Consider the following 18325-nt stretch of genomic DNA (forward strand, 5'->3'; position numbering starts at 1 on the left):
ACTCTTACTTATCCACATAATGTTGAAAGAAAAACGGATTCCATCCTATCAATAAGATTATTTTGCAGCGGCTGAGGTGGTTGGGTGTGGACCGTGGTTTGAAGATGGCGAAACAATGACCTCCTTATGCGCGGAACGTAGATATTAAGAATTGAGCAGAATATGGCCGTGGTTTGTTGTACACATAAAATATTAATGTAACCTTCACCAGTTTTTCCAATTATATTTAAGATAATACTTCGTGTTTTGATATAATAACCTCACATAAGTTTCTGAAAAACTGTTCTCATCATTAGGCATGAGGAATGTTACGAAAGCATTGTAAAATTAAATATCATTAGATGTGCAATAAATCCTTCTCTTTTGGTGAATATAGAGTAAATTAAATCAACATAGTTTATTCTAAAATCATATATTAAATACAATAATGAACAATTCCATTACTTGTATGTTTATATGAGCAAGTGAAAGAGCCATTACAATATCATAGTATTTTCCAATATCTGATAAGTTTGGTAAAAACGACTTAGCCTAACATGTCTAATCATTGTCTTAATACTTAATCAGCCTCAACATATAAACTCTAATACATATCACGTACGTCACATCTTATTTTTTCCTATCAAACCCCTCACAAATATTATTGGATATTTTTTTCAAGATACCATATTTGAACAATCAAATGACAAATTTTTTTGGGTGTAAAAAATGCTGATGGAATTTTGTATTATAACGATGGTTGATACCTAATTACTCAGATCTATATCTCAATGAGAAAAATATGAATATAAAATATTGAAATAGATTTTTTGTCGTATGAAATCAATTTTGGCAGAGGTGCCTCTGATAAAGGAGTTTATTGAATCAGAAAAAATTCGATGGCTCTAGTGTTATTTTGAAAAAGTAGATTCAATAAGATTTGTTTGGAGTCTAAATTTGTCTAATGCTATAAAAATGCAGTGATGTTATATACAATATTAATTATTGATATGTTTAACATAATAAAAAATATAATCAACCAAAATAAAATTAGGTCAAATTTACATAGAATATAAAGCGAGGAATAAAAAATAAAATATTTCAACAAATCAATAAAATACATAGAATTAGACCATCATGTTCCAGCGCTAGCCAAAATGACTTAATTCAATTTCCGGAAAAAACTAAAAGATACTTTGTACCTTATCATATTTAGACGGATATCCATTTTCTCTCAAATAAAAAAATTAAAAGTAAAAAATTTACCTTCATAACCCCCTGTTAAGCATTAATGGATTAAATACGGCCCTAATTGCTATTCGAAATAACACAGCCGACTGTAGAATCACTAACTAAAGGAAATATCTAGCCATTTATAGATTAACATCAAGCGAACAAGAGTAATGTGATGTTTTATCACATGGAATAAATGTGAATACATTGGTTTTGCCCAAACCAAATGCCGCCCGAAAATCGTCTAAACATGTATTTTTGCCGTCTTTATTGGGGCGATTTACCCCGCGCCGTTTTAGTATGGTTTCGGTTCGGTGTGCACATGTGAACTTCGGGTCCTAAAAAGTTTAACATGTAAGTGATCAAGCAAGCCTAACATTTTTATTTGCATGATTTTATTTCAATATTTGTTACGATGCGACTGTATATAAACGATGTTGCATTTGTTTAGTTTTTTGTCATCATAGCTTAGATCTAACCTGAAATATTGATGACATGGGTTATTGGTAATACGGAATACTAATATCAGCAGAGGGAGGAGCTTTGATTACAGTTTTTTGTATGAGCGTGACTGGAGACTTTGTCCCCTTTTCTTAAGAAAAATATGAACAATTAGCTCATGAAGAGGGTTCATCCTGGGTCGGTAGGAATGGAACATCCATCTGGTTGGCACTTCCAGATTTTCACCCAGTGGTGTCACGTTATCTAGTACACTAAATCGACTGAAGAAACGCCTTTACCTGATAATCATTGACGTCCATTACAGCAACACTCGCCACATCGACATTTTTGACTTTGCAAAGAAAAACCATGTTAATATTGCATATCTTCCTCCTAATTCGACGCACAAACTCCAAACTTTGAATAAGTCATTAATGGGGCCATTAAAAGTCTATTATAGTGAATAAATTCGTACTTGAATCGGTCAAAACCAACGGGTTCTGAGTCCTAATGATATAATGGAGTTATTTGGTAGTGCTTACGAAGAAGTTTACACATACACAATAGCGGCTAATGATTTTCACACCATTGGTATTTACCCTTTTAACACAGATATTTTTTCCGAAGCTGACTTCATTTTCTGCGGAACAAGAAGCAGCGAAAAGAAAATCAAATAAAAATAATGCTAAAAATGCTAAAATAATGCTAAAAGGCCAATAAACTTACAACTTCATTATTTCTGGACCATTACAGCTACATATAACTATTCAATTTGTTTGAATACAATTTTGTAAAACCAAATGTAATCGCTTAGCGAAAATATTAATAAAAAATGCCGAAATATATGGGCTTGTGATATTGTTTTGAAGATCTTTTCACTATCTGCGCTAAATACAAGCAAGTGATTAAGTTTTGTATACAATTCACAGTCACTATTTTGAATATAGACTCAACTGAGTACAAAATCTGTTGAGTTCATTGTGGCTTATTCATATGATTTTTCATGTAGAGGACTCCTTACATATTTATATAGTCATCTTGCATTTGAGGAAATTATTGTCTATTATTGGCTGTTCGAACTCATATTTTTTTCAGCTAATTTTCTAATATCAAAGTCACACTTGGATTTAGGTTTTCTTATGTTTCTTGGGCGCCATTGCTTTATTTGTGCAGTCCATTTATTTCTAGTTAGTAGTTATCCAATAGAAAGATAAAACTGATCCCTTTAATATACGTGACATTTCCAACGAAACATTATGTACAGTGACAATAAGAATATGACACGATACACAAATACACTGTACCAATATGCGCAGGCATGCTCCAATTTAGAAGGTAATATTTGATATATAAATTTCTTTAATTTCTAATCGAATTCCTTAGACTTCTTAATTTGTTTATGTTCTTGATTGTTCTTTTGTGTCAAAATTAGTTTTTTTAATAATTTTTAAAAGATAGATAATATTTCACGTTTCGACTTTTCTTTAAGTCTTTATTTTTTTATAAAGACATAAAGTTTGAAATGGAAGCCCCCATAGCACATACAAATATTCATATTTCCATTGTGAAAAATATATTGATAAAAAAATAGGACATAATTAAAATATATACAGAAAATACAGAAATACCTCATGACGAATTTATAAAAGCTATAGAGCTATAAAGCTTACAACAACATGTTTCAAATATGAAAATGAAATATACAAACAAATTGATGGTTGTGATATGAGGGTTTCCATTTGAAGTGTTATCGCACAATCGGTAATGGAAGATCTTCAGGAAACTGTCGTAAGCAAAACTTGATATAAATATTCCATTCTTTTTCCGATATGTAGGTAGATGATTGCATTACTGCTTACCAAAGAATCAAGTTGAAAACATAAATAAAAAAATTCAATTCTTATCAACATAAAACTTCAATTCACAATCGAAGTCGAGCAAAATAATAGAATAAATTTTCTTGGTGTCACATTATATGAACAATAACATAAGAACAGAATGGTATACGAAACCAACTTGGCCCTCAAAATATTCGTGTCATCCTATGTCACAAAAAAGATCATTGATAATAGGTTTGGCTGAAGATCTATCCAACTATCAGATCCTGAATTTAGATGCTTAGCTACTCAAAGAGCAAAAACTGCATTGAAAGAAAATAATTATCAGGAAAAAAATGATAAATAACTTATTCCAAATATTTCACTAAATTAAAATCTAAAACGCCAAAAAACAAAAGAAGTAATATTATGTATCAAGTGCCTTGTACTAATTGTGACGCTGTCTACATAGAGCAGACATCTCAGTATTTAGAAAATAGACTAAGAAGTCATCAATACGATAAAAAAAAATAAAACTGCGCTAACGAACCATGGAGTATCAACAAACAAAAATTCAATATAAAGATTCAAAAATTCTTAAAACGGAATCTAATATACGAAAAAGAGAATTTTTAGAAAATAATAGAAAACACCTAAATAATTTAAGTAAAATTCATAGCTCTATTTTGTAAATTTCAATAAAACTAAAAATAATTTGATTAAGTACTGCTACATATTTAAGATGTAAGGACTAAGGAAAAATTAATTTTTCTTATTAGAAGATTTTCTATTTTGATTTTATTCTTATTTTAATGTTCCTGATGTAGGTGATCTATTGATTAATATAAATACGTAAATTGCCAGTGTCAATATCATATTTTGATAAAGACTGATATTTGAAATAACTAATTATTCTACGAAATCCATTCCATGTTCAAAGTTCAAATATAAAGCACAAAAATTTTTCCAATTTTAAAACATGCCTGACATAATTGAGTAATACCTATGAGATTTCCAGAGAATTTAAAGCATACATTGAGATGACTAATATTATTTTCCAAAGTAGATAATGTTATTATGTCTATTGCTGTACTTTTCAAATATTGCATTTAAAATTTGGATTTACATGTATTGGTTCTAACAACATACTTTCTATGTACTTTGATATAAAAATATTCATGTAAAGCTTATATAAAACTGAGGATATTAGCTTGGTCCACAAAATAACAAAAAAATTATCTACTAATCTTTCTATAAACTATTCAGTATAACAAACATATTAATGTCTACCATCTTTCATGTGCCCCAATATGCCACTTAGCTTCCATAGCTGTTCGGTTATTTTTTGAATTATTTTATATCATTAAAATTTACCCAGTTTCATACACAATAAAAAGAAAATATGAGCACCACCTTTGAAATTCATTGAAATTTCTTTGATGCAGTGTTTAGTGTTTACCCATAAACTGTATTTGGCCGGCGAGGCTGGTAATAAGGGAAAAATAGTACTGAGGTTATAATAATTCAGGATTCCAATATGAACAAAAGCGGTTATTTTATAAGAAATGAAAAAAAAACGTTAATATAATGAGAAAATAAAAGGAGGAAGTTGAAATGTAGTCAAGTTATGTATATATTTACAGGATTATTATAAAATAATGAAGAAAAAAAATATTTTTGATGAAAACGTTTTCAAAATATTCGTAAAAATTGATAAAATGGTATACAGAGTTCATATTATTCATATGCATATTATTTATTGAGAATTAATCGATATTATTGTTTTACTTTAGTTAAGCATTTTGTTGCATATGTCAGTTGGAAATCCTTTCTCATCTCTTCTTGTCATATAACATACAATATTCTAACTACTAATACGAATACTTTGTTCAATAACCCAGCATATTGTAAAATAGAGTGAACATCTGGCATCAATATTTTATAATAACAAATTAAATGATAATGCCACTTAATAAAACAGGTTAAATTATATCAAATTAAACTATAGATTATTTCTGTGTTGGAATATAAAGATCTTGTTTTATTGCTTAATAAAAGCTGTAATTTTGGCACAGAAGGACGGAGAAACAAAAAGATACAGCATATTGAAAAACTTACAATATTATGATTATATTGGTCTAAATATTATTGTAATAAGTACCTACGAATCTGAAATGAGGAAATGCCTTCTTTGTCGATGGTTGTTTAATTGATATGTTTAGCTTAATGAGCTGTAAAATCAAATCAGTCTTAACGCTTCTACGAATTGAAGAAATATCGAATTATTCGTAATGCAGTTCTAGAAACAATTATTTTCAGTGAGTGATTCACTGCAAATCTTTGTAATATATTTGAACAGTATTGTTATCAGTTAACAATATTCCCATTAATAGGTAGTAACATTTATCATATAGTTCAAAATATAACAAATATAAGGGGAATAAGGCTTTGGAAAGAAAAAGAGCTCGATGAATTCAGATCGTGTCAAATTGAACACTGTGAGTGCGGCCAGTCACAATCATGACATAAATATTAATAATATAAAATTGTTAAAAAATGTACCCAATACTTAATAAATTGTTGGATGCATTTGAAAGTATTGAGATTGCTAGATGTAAGAGTAGCTTAAATAGCGACAAAGGGCCAATTCCTTACAGCCCACTCTATAGTTTAGTAGTCAAAGAATGAATATTAATATTCCCGCCAAGGAGTTTTTTCCCGCTGAAATATCGAAACGCGCGTCAGACAGTGTAATTGTGAATGTTGGTGTAGTGATTGTGTAAACCGTGTATTCAGACTGCAGATGTAGTTTACCCCATCATGTACTCTTACCATGAAGTCACAAATCAAGGTGCAATTGTTTCATATATTCAAAGGACCAATCATTTGAAGAAATGATACATTTAACTCATTTTATCCAGTAACAAACTGAACAGGTACTCAATTCATTTTCGAAGCCAATAAAGAAGGCATTTTCCCAAAATTTTCCATCTGTCGTAAAACTATGGACTTTGTACAATATTGAAAAATAAATATAATCGATATCACTGAATATATTTTTAACATAACATTCTTAATAACCTACATCTTTATCATTATTATAATGACATTTTTCATGAAAACGTTGTGATACATGTAGTTTACTAATTATAAATAACCGCTTTATTCTCTTAAACACATTTTGATATATAGTATGTGCATAATATTTGGAAACAAAATAATTACTTTAATTTATAAAGGGGAACATATTTATTTTCTAATTCTGATTTATTGTAACAGTTAAACAAGAGTGATAATGATCCTAAATTAATTGAACTTATAATTAAATTTTGAATAGATTATTCGAATTTTAAATAACAATTTTTAAAGCTGTACTTAATAATTGTTGCATATTTTACTGAATATTGGAAAAGTAACAAGAAGCATTAAATTGTTATTATACCGTATATGCATATATTAGGGAAAAATAATAATCGTCCTGCTATTTAGGGTGTTTCCTAAGTAATCTAAAATAATGTAGTGGGGGCTTGGTCACTCCATTTTAAGATGAAAAGTTCCTATAAACATGTGTGATAATTCTTGTCGTTAATGAGATACAGGGTGTCGAATTGTTTGTAATAAATGAGCTCTAACGGTAAGTGAAATTTATTTTTTCTAGCGACGCTACTACAAGTAATACGAAAGAACTAAGTAGCCTTGAAATTTTGTCGAATACTATTCAAAACTAAAAAGTAACTCAAAAAACGAATAAGAAATTTTTATCATATGGATTTTTTGTGTTGATAACTATACCTGCGTTTACTAATAATGAAATGGCTAATATGCACTTTTTGTATGGATAAGCGAATGGTAATGCTTAGAGAGGCTAGACATATGTATGCGCAACTTTTCAAGACATGTAATTATAAATTTTTATAATGACCTTATATGGGCAGATGGAAATCCACATGCAATAGTTCAATAACATGATTTCATCACTCCTATTCGGTCATTGTTTGACCAGTCAGACATATCTTCATTTTCTAGAAAATTTCCGATTCTTTTAGAAGGTGTTTTGCAGTGATTGTAAGCGAGTTTTTTGAGACCATTGGATCGGACGAGGATCTCCCCCTAAGTTCATCTAGGCACAATCCTCCGGATATCTAGCTCTACACTACTCCGATATTAAATTCAGGAGATCTACAGTATTGCATCGTCGAGCGGATGCTTTCATTTTTGCCGGAGGTTCACTGATATGTACTATTTTTCTCTAATTTTTGACACATGTTGTTGCTTCTAATAAAATAATAAAACAATTCGATACCCTCTATCCCATTAACTACAAAACTTATCACGTATGTTTATAAGAGCTTTTCGTTTTAAAATGGAGTGACGAAGTTCCCACTACAATATTTTAGATTACTTAGGAACCACTCTGTACATACATACCGCACACTTTATTTGAAAACTGTTTATTTTTGATGAGTTTGGTAAAAGCATCTTGTTAATTTGAATGTTATGTAATAAATTATTTTAATGAAGTTAGTCAATATTAATAATAGGGTAAAATATTCGTGTAATCAGGTGATTATGTATTTAAAGATATATTTCACAGGTTATATCAATTTTTGCTAATTTTATCATTACATCTTGTTTATTTTAATTGTATTCAATCAAGTTTTGATTTATACTTTGTTTGCATAATTCGAGCACATACATAATAAATTAAAATATAAAATCAAGGTTAAATGTCAAAAAGGTTTCATTGATGTTAAAAATATAGTAATTAAAAATGACATTTTCTTTCTCAAGTTAAATCAAATCATAGCTTATGATTTTCTCAATTAAACCAAATAAGAAAAAAATCATTCACCAAGAAAAATCGTCATTCAATTGACAGTTTTAACATTTAACCCTTCAGAAGAATCAGAAAAACACACAGTTATGTTTCAGTAACCATTTCTACGAATTGCTATATCTACGTAATGAATATACATAGCATTATAATTAAATATAAAAAATGAATCTAACACGTACAACTACCATAGGTCTTTTATCGCATGTATTTTGAGTGTTTTCTTATTAAATAAAATAATTGAGTCTGTTGTTAAACAATGCAGAATGAAATATACGCAAAAATCAAATAGATAGCAACAAAACTGTAAATTTTACTATCCCAATTCTAAACCACGTAGATATCCAAAATTTTAAAAACCTTAAAGAGATATCAATCTAATGTACCCTGTATGTTCTAATTATTAAGTAAATTAAATATACTGTGACTTTCTGTAAATATTACCATGTATACATTCAATTTATTATATTTAGTGTCAAGCCAACTTTGTAATATTTTTGGTAACATAGATTTTTTTCTTTGTAACTGACATAATTCAATGACTGGGATGATATTCATACATAGGAAGTGCAGCTGGACAATCAGAAGATCGTTTCAGATGGATGATGTCAACGTGTGAATACTGAATAAAATGATGGAATGGAATAGGCAGTTGCTCGCAAGTGTATGGGAAAATCAAGAAGGGATTTAGCAACAACCTGAGATCTGATTATATAAGATTAGAGATAAAGAAGGAACAGCAATTTTATCTAAAGAAATTGAGAGAATGAAGAAATTGTTTTAGAATGCACAAACGAGATTTATATTATTTCAAATTTTAACAGATTAACTATCAGATAGAGTGTTGGGTATAAATGACGAGAAAATAAAAAATACTCAACAGTTACTCATTTGAATAATTAATTATGAAAATATTTTTAAATAGTTCTGTTCATTACACAGTTAGGTGAAAAAACTGTCATACGTTAGTCCCGAAAACAGTTCTGAGACAATCTTCTAATGACGAATAAGTATAGTCGGACTAGGACATGCCTGTCTAACACAAAGATTCATTACATACAAGGGCGGATGTAAAAAAAAACAATTATTGCTTGTTTCTCTATGAGAATACTAAAAATTGAATCAAGAAGAAGGTGGGAGTTATATAGCGAATTATAGTACTGAGATAAATGATAAGTCAACAATAGCAGTTGAGTTTATGAAATAAAAATGTTCTAAATCCGCCTGAATATTCAAAGTCAATCTCTTGAATAACAAGACCTTTTGAAACCGCCAATTATCCTGTGAATTAAAAGAAGATAATGAGAATTAAATCTCAGGATGCTAAAAAAAGTCGACCAAAGCTGTTAATAGAATGCTTCTATAAATATTTTAAGGCAACTATTTCCGATGAAATGGATAAAACTGTTGGCTTTCTTCTCGCTGAATCGTGATTGAACTATTCATACTATTACCCCTGATAACTGTTATTGTAACTCTCATACAAAGAAAAAACTTTAAATATTTAAAAATTGTAACACTTCTGAGGAATGAATATGAAATATTTTTTCTTTATATAATTTTGAAACCGCAGTGAAGAATTATTTAATGGATAATGATGCTCTTACTTGGTTAAACGTTGTGCCTACAAATTCAACATCTATAATGATATGAGATTTGAGATATTTTAAAAAAGCGTATATTCGAGACTACATTGTACAACTCACAGTCTGTTTGTTCGGAAAAAAAGAATTACTTTTCATTGTAGCATATTTGCTAAAGATCCGTGGGTCATCCTTTCTCTTCTGTTGGTAATACTATTGATACAGATTTCCTGGGATCATTTCTATGTATTGGTACTTGTTCAAAATGCGATTCCACTAGGTTCTGTTCATCTGGGACATGGACTAGATTTGGACTACTGCTAAAAAGTAAATAATATTATTTTTGTATCATTGTAAAATAACTTTTACGAAGTTGTTGATATTAATAGCGACTCATGTTAGAAATATGTTTGGATATTTTAGATACGAGCTTTCACTCAACAGGGTCATTACCAGTGAGTATATATCCAAATCAAATCCATAATCGATAATCCAAATCTAATAAATATCTAATATCAATGTGTATTTATTGTTACCGAACATGAGAAAGTGCTCTAACAATTAATGTTATATTATTGCGACAAACAAAAAAGTCAATGACAAGTTAAAGGTCACAACGTGGAACAATTTTTCTCACTTTCCTTTCATTTCAGTGACTTGAGTCTCTTTTACTTTTGTAAACAACGCCATTGAACTTTTCCGTAGGCGCAATTTTACTACCAATATGTTTCGTTTTGTCGAAGAATCTATCCTTAAAATAGAGCAGCAAATAACATAAGCGATTTAAAAGAATAATACATCAAAGGACGACTACGTTTGGCGTTAGTTCGTGCATTGTTGCCAGAAAAGAGTGTTCGTTCTTGATGCAAACAAAAATGTTCCAATATTAACAGTTATAATAAGAGGCTGGGCGTTCGTAAGACAAAAAAAAATTCCGAAGACTATAGTACTGTCAAAGCTATACAAATTGAATAAGTGTCACATAAATTACAATATTATTTTCAACACATTAAGTGACATTTATTTCAATTTTTCTGTGATGCCAAAAAAATGATTTTTTATATACGATAGAAAATATGTTTTTTGTTTCTTCTTTTTAAAAGTAGATAAGCATAGTCGAAATGATAAGGAATAAATTAAACATCTGCTCTATCCATCTACATAAGAAATTCATGCAAAAAAAGGCAAAACAAAATGTGAGATCCAAAAAAACAGATTTTGACCAATCCGCCGTAAAAACTACTATGACAAATTCGAATTAAATTATTTGTTCATATCATTGTCTATCCCGCTTTATTAATTAATTAATAATTACAAAGTTAATTTTTATTTTATTTATGCTATTAATTACTTAAAAATTTTAATTACCTGTCAAAATTGGCACTCGGAGGTGGTGTAGGCGTTCTTGATAATGGAAAACTTGCAACTTCTCTGCCACCTGTTAGCGATCTATTCGAACCAAACGGTTGATCAGGAGACATTTGTGCTATTGGTGCAACTAACACTCTGAAAAAAAAACATGCTTATGCTACAACAATCAGAAATTGATATAAATTTCTAGGAGGTGAAAATATCTATATAATATATCAAAATAAGATTTGGAGAAGCAAAAAAAGTAAAAGTTATATAATGCCTAATTTATTTCCGATCAAGTGATCAAAAAACAAGTTTTTCAATCAAATTACGTTTCATTTTCCAAGACTGTTTCATTCAAAACTTTTTTAATGTGACTATCGTTTTTATCTTCTGGTGATACGGTGCATTGTGTTAGAGAATGTAGAAGAATAATTGATATAAATTGTTTTCCTCTTCTTCAAATAATCGCTTAACGATCTCAACTCAATCACTGTCGTTTCATTCAGTTATATAGTGCTGAATTTCAGTTTCAAACACCTTCAAACTGCTCTTAGAATCATAAATTCGTTGTTGTTTGTTCCATCATCGCATAAGTAAGCGCAGCAATAATTTGGAATTAATCATTCACAAATGCACATGTACAGTGGTATTAATGAGCCTCTTTCCTGAAGTACGAAAAATTACTCACTAGCAGCGCTAGTAGTTCAGTAGGGACAAACACTGTCAAATCCCCATATAAACACACAGTAAAGTGTACTTGAAAAAAAATGTTTTTAACAGAGGACGATGTTCCTGGAGCAAAATTAAAATTTGCAACCGTAAAAGATAACAATGTTGTAACATTACAACGCTGGCTTGCTTGTCGTAATTTAAAAATAAGTGGAAAAAAAATGAATCAATAGACAGGTTATAAAATAGTCAATCATTTATGACTTTGACGCTAGCAGACATAAATTTATTTTCTCAAGTAATCAATCAGCTCAGTAAATAGCAAAAACCTTAAAATAAAAAAAAAGCAACACGTAAGAAATTACTAAATCAGTATGTGTATTGCTAATAAATAGTATTTTTTACCTTATTTTTATTTATTTAGAATTGTTTCATGCCTACTACGTCTTAAATCATTCATATTTCATTAAAAAATTTTTATTTTACTCCAATCACAAACATTACTTAAAAAAAAGTCGAAGCATGTATCCATTTATTACATCTAACCTCATCAACATGAGGCTTTATAAATGGTATAAAAAACACATTCTCTTCTGGATATCGATTATCCGACGTACAATTCGCAAAACTGCAATGCTTTGTTGGCATTATACAAGTTCAAAAAAATTTTTTTATATCAGATTTATATTTTTAAATAATAAAATAATATCACGTAAATACAATTGCTTTGCATGTAAATATTTTATGTTTGTCCCTACTACTAGTGCTGCCTCTGGTGACACGTTCGCTGCATTATTCTCAGGAAAAAGGCTCATTTATGATATTTTCAAGACTTTCCCTATGTTTTCTAGTGTAAACACATCTTCAGTCGTTCTGATTATCGACCATCAGCCATATTTAAACTACGAGCCAATGATGGTTGAGTGTTTTTGAAAATGACAATTAGAAAAAAACTAAAGTTACTTGCGACCTCTATCCGTCAGGTCGGGGATTCATTGATGAATGAAATTTAATCATATGGTTAGACATATTTACGTAACCCAGATGAAAAATTGATTCTAATGATGATTACTTAAGAAATTATAGACCAATTTTTTACGGTGTTAACAGCACTCACTCGTAGCAATTGATAAAATAAATTAACCTTGCAGTATGATTTAAAGAAGACAAAAATCAAATAGAACCTTCGAAAAAATATCAAATCATTATAATGACAGAGGTTTTCAAATTATATAACTTAAATCTACATAGGCTGGAAAGCTGATTGATATGATATGATATGAATAGATTGTAGTTATAAGATAACACAATATGGTGTATGTATTTGTGCCAAGCTAAAAACTTAATTTATGGAAAATTAAGAAATTTCAGCGAGTCTACGTTTCTACGTCATATTTAACTCTTCTGGAAATTGATTTGAAAATTCTCGTACATAATTAGACAGACTGCAACGTGTCTACTTAATTCCAGTGATCGCAGAACGAGATAGTTTGAAATATGTGTGTATATGTGAAACAAGTTTCTCAATACTTGTATTTTTCTTGAAAATTTCGTCTTTTTTCACTTACGACATTCATTACTGATACTTGCATTTACTTTCCATTTGACACAAATGTTATCAGTACTATATTCACAAGTAAATAGGATACACGATTAACTAAAATTTACAACGACGCAATTGATTCGGAATCGTCGCATCGTCGAGTTGAAGCAATCACATAGCACAAAGAATTTCGCCTATTAAAGCAGCTTGCATGATGCAAAACAACGTGCAAACAATGCAAGACACAATATTTCTTGATCAAAAGCATATGCAGATGAAATCCGGCTCATTGTTTCATGCAAGATCTCGCACTTGGAACATTATCGGTTTGGTTCCATTTTTATTGCGTGTAGGTTGCAATTCTAGAGAGAAATTAGTTTCTAATCGGCTGATATTACATTTTATTTTTCTTAGGAATTTTTCAAATGTTTCTTCATCCATTCCCAATTGATTTTTGTATGTTTTCTTGTCTAGTTCCATAGCTAAACTCATGTTTCCCATTATTCTATCTAACCAGGGACTGGCCCACCATCGTCTGGATGCTCTTCCCTGTCCATCAGACTCCAAAAGCAACGCAGCAGTAGATATAATTATGATCAATTATGCAATGATTTATTTTTCTTGTTTACTTCACCTAGTTTAGTTATTTTGATTACTGGAAACCACGATGCAATGGAATAAGACTTGCATAATATCAAGCGACGTGCAATATTCGTCTATGCACTATATTAATGTTGCAAAAAGTTACATGCAATTTCTTGTATCTAGTTGTCTTGCTGCAACACAGCGAACGTGAGCACAGTGCAAAAAAATCGAATTTTAGACTGAAGCGGGCTGGCATAACATGCTTTGGATAAACAAACCTAGTTATGCTCGAATGTTACCAGTAACACAAACACTCCAGCTGAATTAAAACTTTTGGAGGTGTTTTGGAAGAAACAAGTAAAATATCCCATGCAATGAATATATTCTGGTTGGGTAGTGGAAGAGATGGATATAGCATTAGTTCAAATTTCAAAGTATGGAATCATCTGAATATACCGATATAGATAGAAATAAAAATTTAAGGGTTCTGGCATTTGCTGCCACAAGAAAATATTTGCAAATAGTTGCAGTCTTTAAAGAGTTTTTGTGGACAGTAGTTGCTGAAAAGAGTCATGACTTTTTCATTAGCGCTTAGGTAACACAAAATACAATTTGTTGTTTTCCCACAAAACAGTCTTTTATAAATGTCTCTTTGATGTATATGTGAAATGACTTCTAGATACGTGTCGTAGTAAAGTTCTATCACATAGGTATTGATACTTATTGTAAATTCAAATTCTATGGATACGGAGAACTAATAAACGGAAAATATAATAGGAATAATTCTACATCTATTTATGAATTACATAACTATACATGTCATCCTAGTACCTAAAAACAATATGCATCTTCAGAAGAAATGAGAAAGAAAGGGCTAAATAAATATACAGTATTCATTTTCTGTATGTTCTTGATTGTGGTGAATTCCATAAGTTTCCATTTCTTTTAACTATTATAGAAATTTTCGATTGACATTGACAACAACTTCAACGTCAAAAAATGAAACAATGGTGAAGAAATGAAGAATTTTCTTGTATTGATTTTGTTTATGAAGTGGATTCATATTTTGAAAATGGAAGTTGTCCAAATATTAGAAGTCTAAATAATGGAGCTTTAATAAAATTGTGACTGAGAAATGCCCAGAAGTTGACAGACTTTACAAAATTGATGGATTACTATGGATAACCAGGGAATATGAAAATTTATGCTGGTACAGAAACAGGAGTATCTACTGATGTTGTGTTGAGTTTGGCAAAAAATATTTTTGTGTATTTTTTGCATTGTCACTAATAATTTTATTTCACCAGTTTTGAACTGATAAAAATGAAACACTACTGAAATAAAAAAATAAACTTAATATGTTGAAGATTTCTACAAAGCATCCTGATGAAACAACAAGCTTCGAAAGGCGATCAAGAGTGACCGCAAAGGCTCAAGCCGCGATCTACTACAATTGAAGCAAATTGTGAAATTAAATGACAAGTTACAGAACTAGTTTGAGAAGGACATTGAAATGGTATAGATAAATTTCCATTGAAATGATAATTTCAATCAAAGCTGGGACAGAGATACTAAAAAGTCATCTACGGCTAATCAAGCAGTTTCCAAACTAAGCTAAACTCGTTGCCTGGGGAGGAAGAGAGGTGAAAATATCAAGGTTAGATGATATTTTGCAGGGAGCAGAGAAATATATTAAAAAAAATTAGAAACTTTTAGAATAAAAGTTCCATTTTTAAAAGAATTTTTTGACTCTAAAATAAATTTATGATAATATGGTATGGAAAACGTGAAAATAGTGTATATTTCAAATTTTTTAAGCATGCCAAAAAAAAATAGGAACGGGAACTTTTTGGATTTACATTTGAATAGGCAGTCATGATAAAAATCAAATGGTCCAAATGTAAGCTAATGTAACGTCATAATTTCTTTTCTTGTCATCAAGATCTTAGTATACTTTGTGGATATGTCTTTGGATACTTTGTGAAATATCTTATATCTTATTTCCATATTATCTAGAAACTATGTCCTTCCAAACCGTGATTTCCATTTGGCAAAACTTTGAACAAATCCCAAGGTTTGATTTACAGACCAACATACAATTTCTTGGCAAAAAAATTGCTTTAACGTTAACAAAAATCATTTGGTTAACATGCTTGCGTCATAACAAATATTATCGGTTATCTGATATTATATAACACGTTCACGTTGTTTCTGAGCAATTAAGGTTCTCAATTACACGGCATATATCAAATTTTTATTTTTTAATCATTTAATGACATTCTTTATATTGCAATATGTAAGAAATATACAAACAATTAGGTATGAAAATTTAATGGTAAATGATAGGATATTTTAAAAATGATTTCTTGATCGATGTTAGAGTTTCTTCTCCATGTAATGGATAGTGCTTCAAATGTAATTGGTTAACTATTCAAATTCAAAGTGAACAGACCAATGAAGTAATCAATACTTAACCACTGGATTTAATGCGAAGGTCAACAATGACATGAAATTTTGTCGGTGTTTATGAAAGTAAGAGTAGAAAGGCTTGATAGAACATTTAAACTTGGTAATATTTTAAATATATTTTCACAAGTTAGTGAGGCCATATACTCAAAGAAATTGGAAAATGTATATATAACGTGAAAATAGTGGAATGCAATGTATCTTTCGGTTAATCACTAGTTAATCACTGGTTTCCAAATCGAATCAGTGGGACTCATAGCAGAAAAAGAGTCAAGCAACTCTGTAGGTAATCTTAGGTTAATGCTTCTATTTTCAATAATTCTGTCTTGTCTTTCTGTCGAAGTGTTACTGCTTAACCACGGTATCGTGTACGACATTCTACTGGCCCTTATGTTTATGCTTTCAATCCCACATGTCTGCTAGCACAATGTAAAATCATCTATTGTATAGTTGGCTTTAAATGCTTATGTTTTGCATTTAACAGGCTATCACCACCACAACCACAAAATATCGGTCTTTCATATTACAATTGAGACACGAAAAAATTGAGTACGGAGCTCTTCTTTCGAAATTACTTTTTAGAGACTATTGACAGAGTTCTGGGAAGAATTTTCATCGATGAAATTAATTAAAAATGAAATTTCCACCTCTTTTTCATGGGTACATTCATTTATTCCGTCGCTAAGCTCACCGCTAACCGATATGTTTATTACCCCAGTCCCGCAACTATAACGTTAATAAACTAGTTGGTAAAGACTTTGTTCTAATAATTTTTTCCAGTGGTTTTTTCATTTAATCTTCAGACACAATCAAATAATAATAAAATAGTTATTAGATATTTTGGGTCTCAGCCCGCACATTCAATACCTACGGACTAAACTTCGATAAACTTTCTCATCGTATAACAATTTAACATTGTGCATGTTACTATCTATCAACTGTACATTCAACGGTCATTTTCTGAAATAATGAGTTTCGCCTTGATAAGAACTGGTTTTTTTATTTCGCGCTCAATGTTTTAATGTTTCCATTTAAGTAGATTTATCCTTTTATATGAAATATATTGGGACTTTATTTATCAAGTAAATTATCCTCATTTTCTCGGACTTGACAAAAAATTCCACCAAATATACAACGAATAGTGTGTCTCAACTGAAAAGATTTTTTTCGTGCTCATATAAACAAAAGTTGAAGCAATTCATACATGTTGGTTCTATGGATATGTGGTTTGACTGGAAGTGGGAAAGTTGGTTAACTCAATTATTCCAAACTCTTTTGATTATTCCATAATTTTAACACTTATAAATCCAACGTATTATTTATAATCGTGCTCAATATGGAAAAGAATTAACTTCTTCATAAGTAGACTTCTAGTTCAATGTCAATGTTAATGAATCACAAAAACGTATTTAATTACTCTAGCTTCTTGTTGACTTAATGTATTAATGGACATAGTTGATTACAAGGTTTCATGTGAAGGATATGCAACTACAAATTTATTAAAGAATTATGTTTCATCAACTTGTGTGGGTATGAAAGTATAACGGACAGTCTAAATTAAAAACTATACGTTGAAATAGTCATGGAATCGATTTTATCTGAATCTGAATAAAGTAGTTCTTTGAGGGTTTTGGCTTATATTGTGTGGGTTGTCAGATTGTTAACTATTTATATCCAACGTAATACGATTTCTATAATAAATTTATGACGTGAGAGTAATCGATTTAGAAACAATACCTCAATGAATAAAAATATCCGTTTTATATTGTGGAATAATAGTAGTAGTACTTTCGAAAATAGTGAGTTATGATTTGACTGA

At 30.0% G+C, this 18325-nt stretch overlaps 1 protein-coding gene across 6 annotated transcripts in view; it reads right to left on the minus strand.

The window, feature by feature from the left end:
- Positions 1-396: 396 nt before the first annotated feature.
- The window catches only part of LOC130445631 (uncharacterized), a 185852-nt gene continuing 167923 nt past the window's right edge, over positions 397-18325 (minus strand). For 3 of the 6 annotated variants that reach the window (XM_056781420.1, XM_056781377.1, XM_056781409.1), the window contains exons 5-6: positions 11256-11393; positions 397-10207 (exon numbers count right to left, since the gene is read on the minus strand). In XM_056781420.1, the coding sequence (XP_056637398.1) occupies positions 10075-10207; positions 11256-11393 (271 nt within the window). In that variant the 3' untranslated portion in view covers positions 397-10074. The remainder of the gene's footprint in view (positions 10208-11255; positions 11394-18325) is intronic. The other 3 variants (XM_056781401.1, XM_056781386.1, XM_056781394.1) reach the window with 3 other exon arrangements.

Source organism: Diorhabda sublineata, chromosome 1 (assembly GCF_026230105.1).
Source record: "Diorhabda sublineata isolate icDioSubl1.1 chromosome 1, icDioSubl1.1, whole genome shotgun sequence".
NCBI classification, from domain to species: Eukaryota; Metazoa; Arthropoda; class Insecta; order Coleoptera; family Chrysomelidae; genus Diorhabda; species Diorhabda sublineata.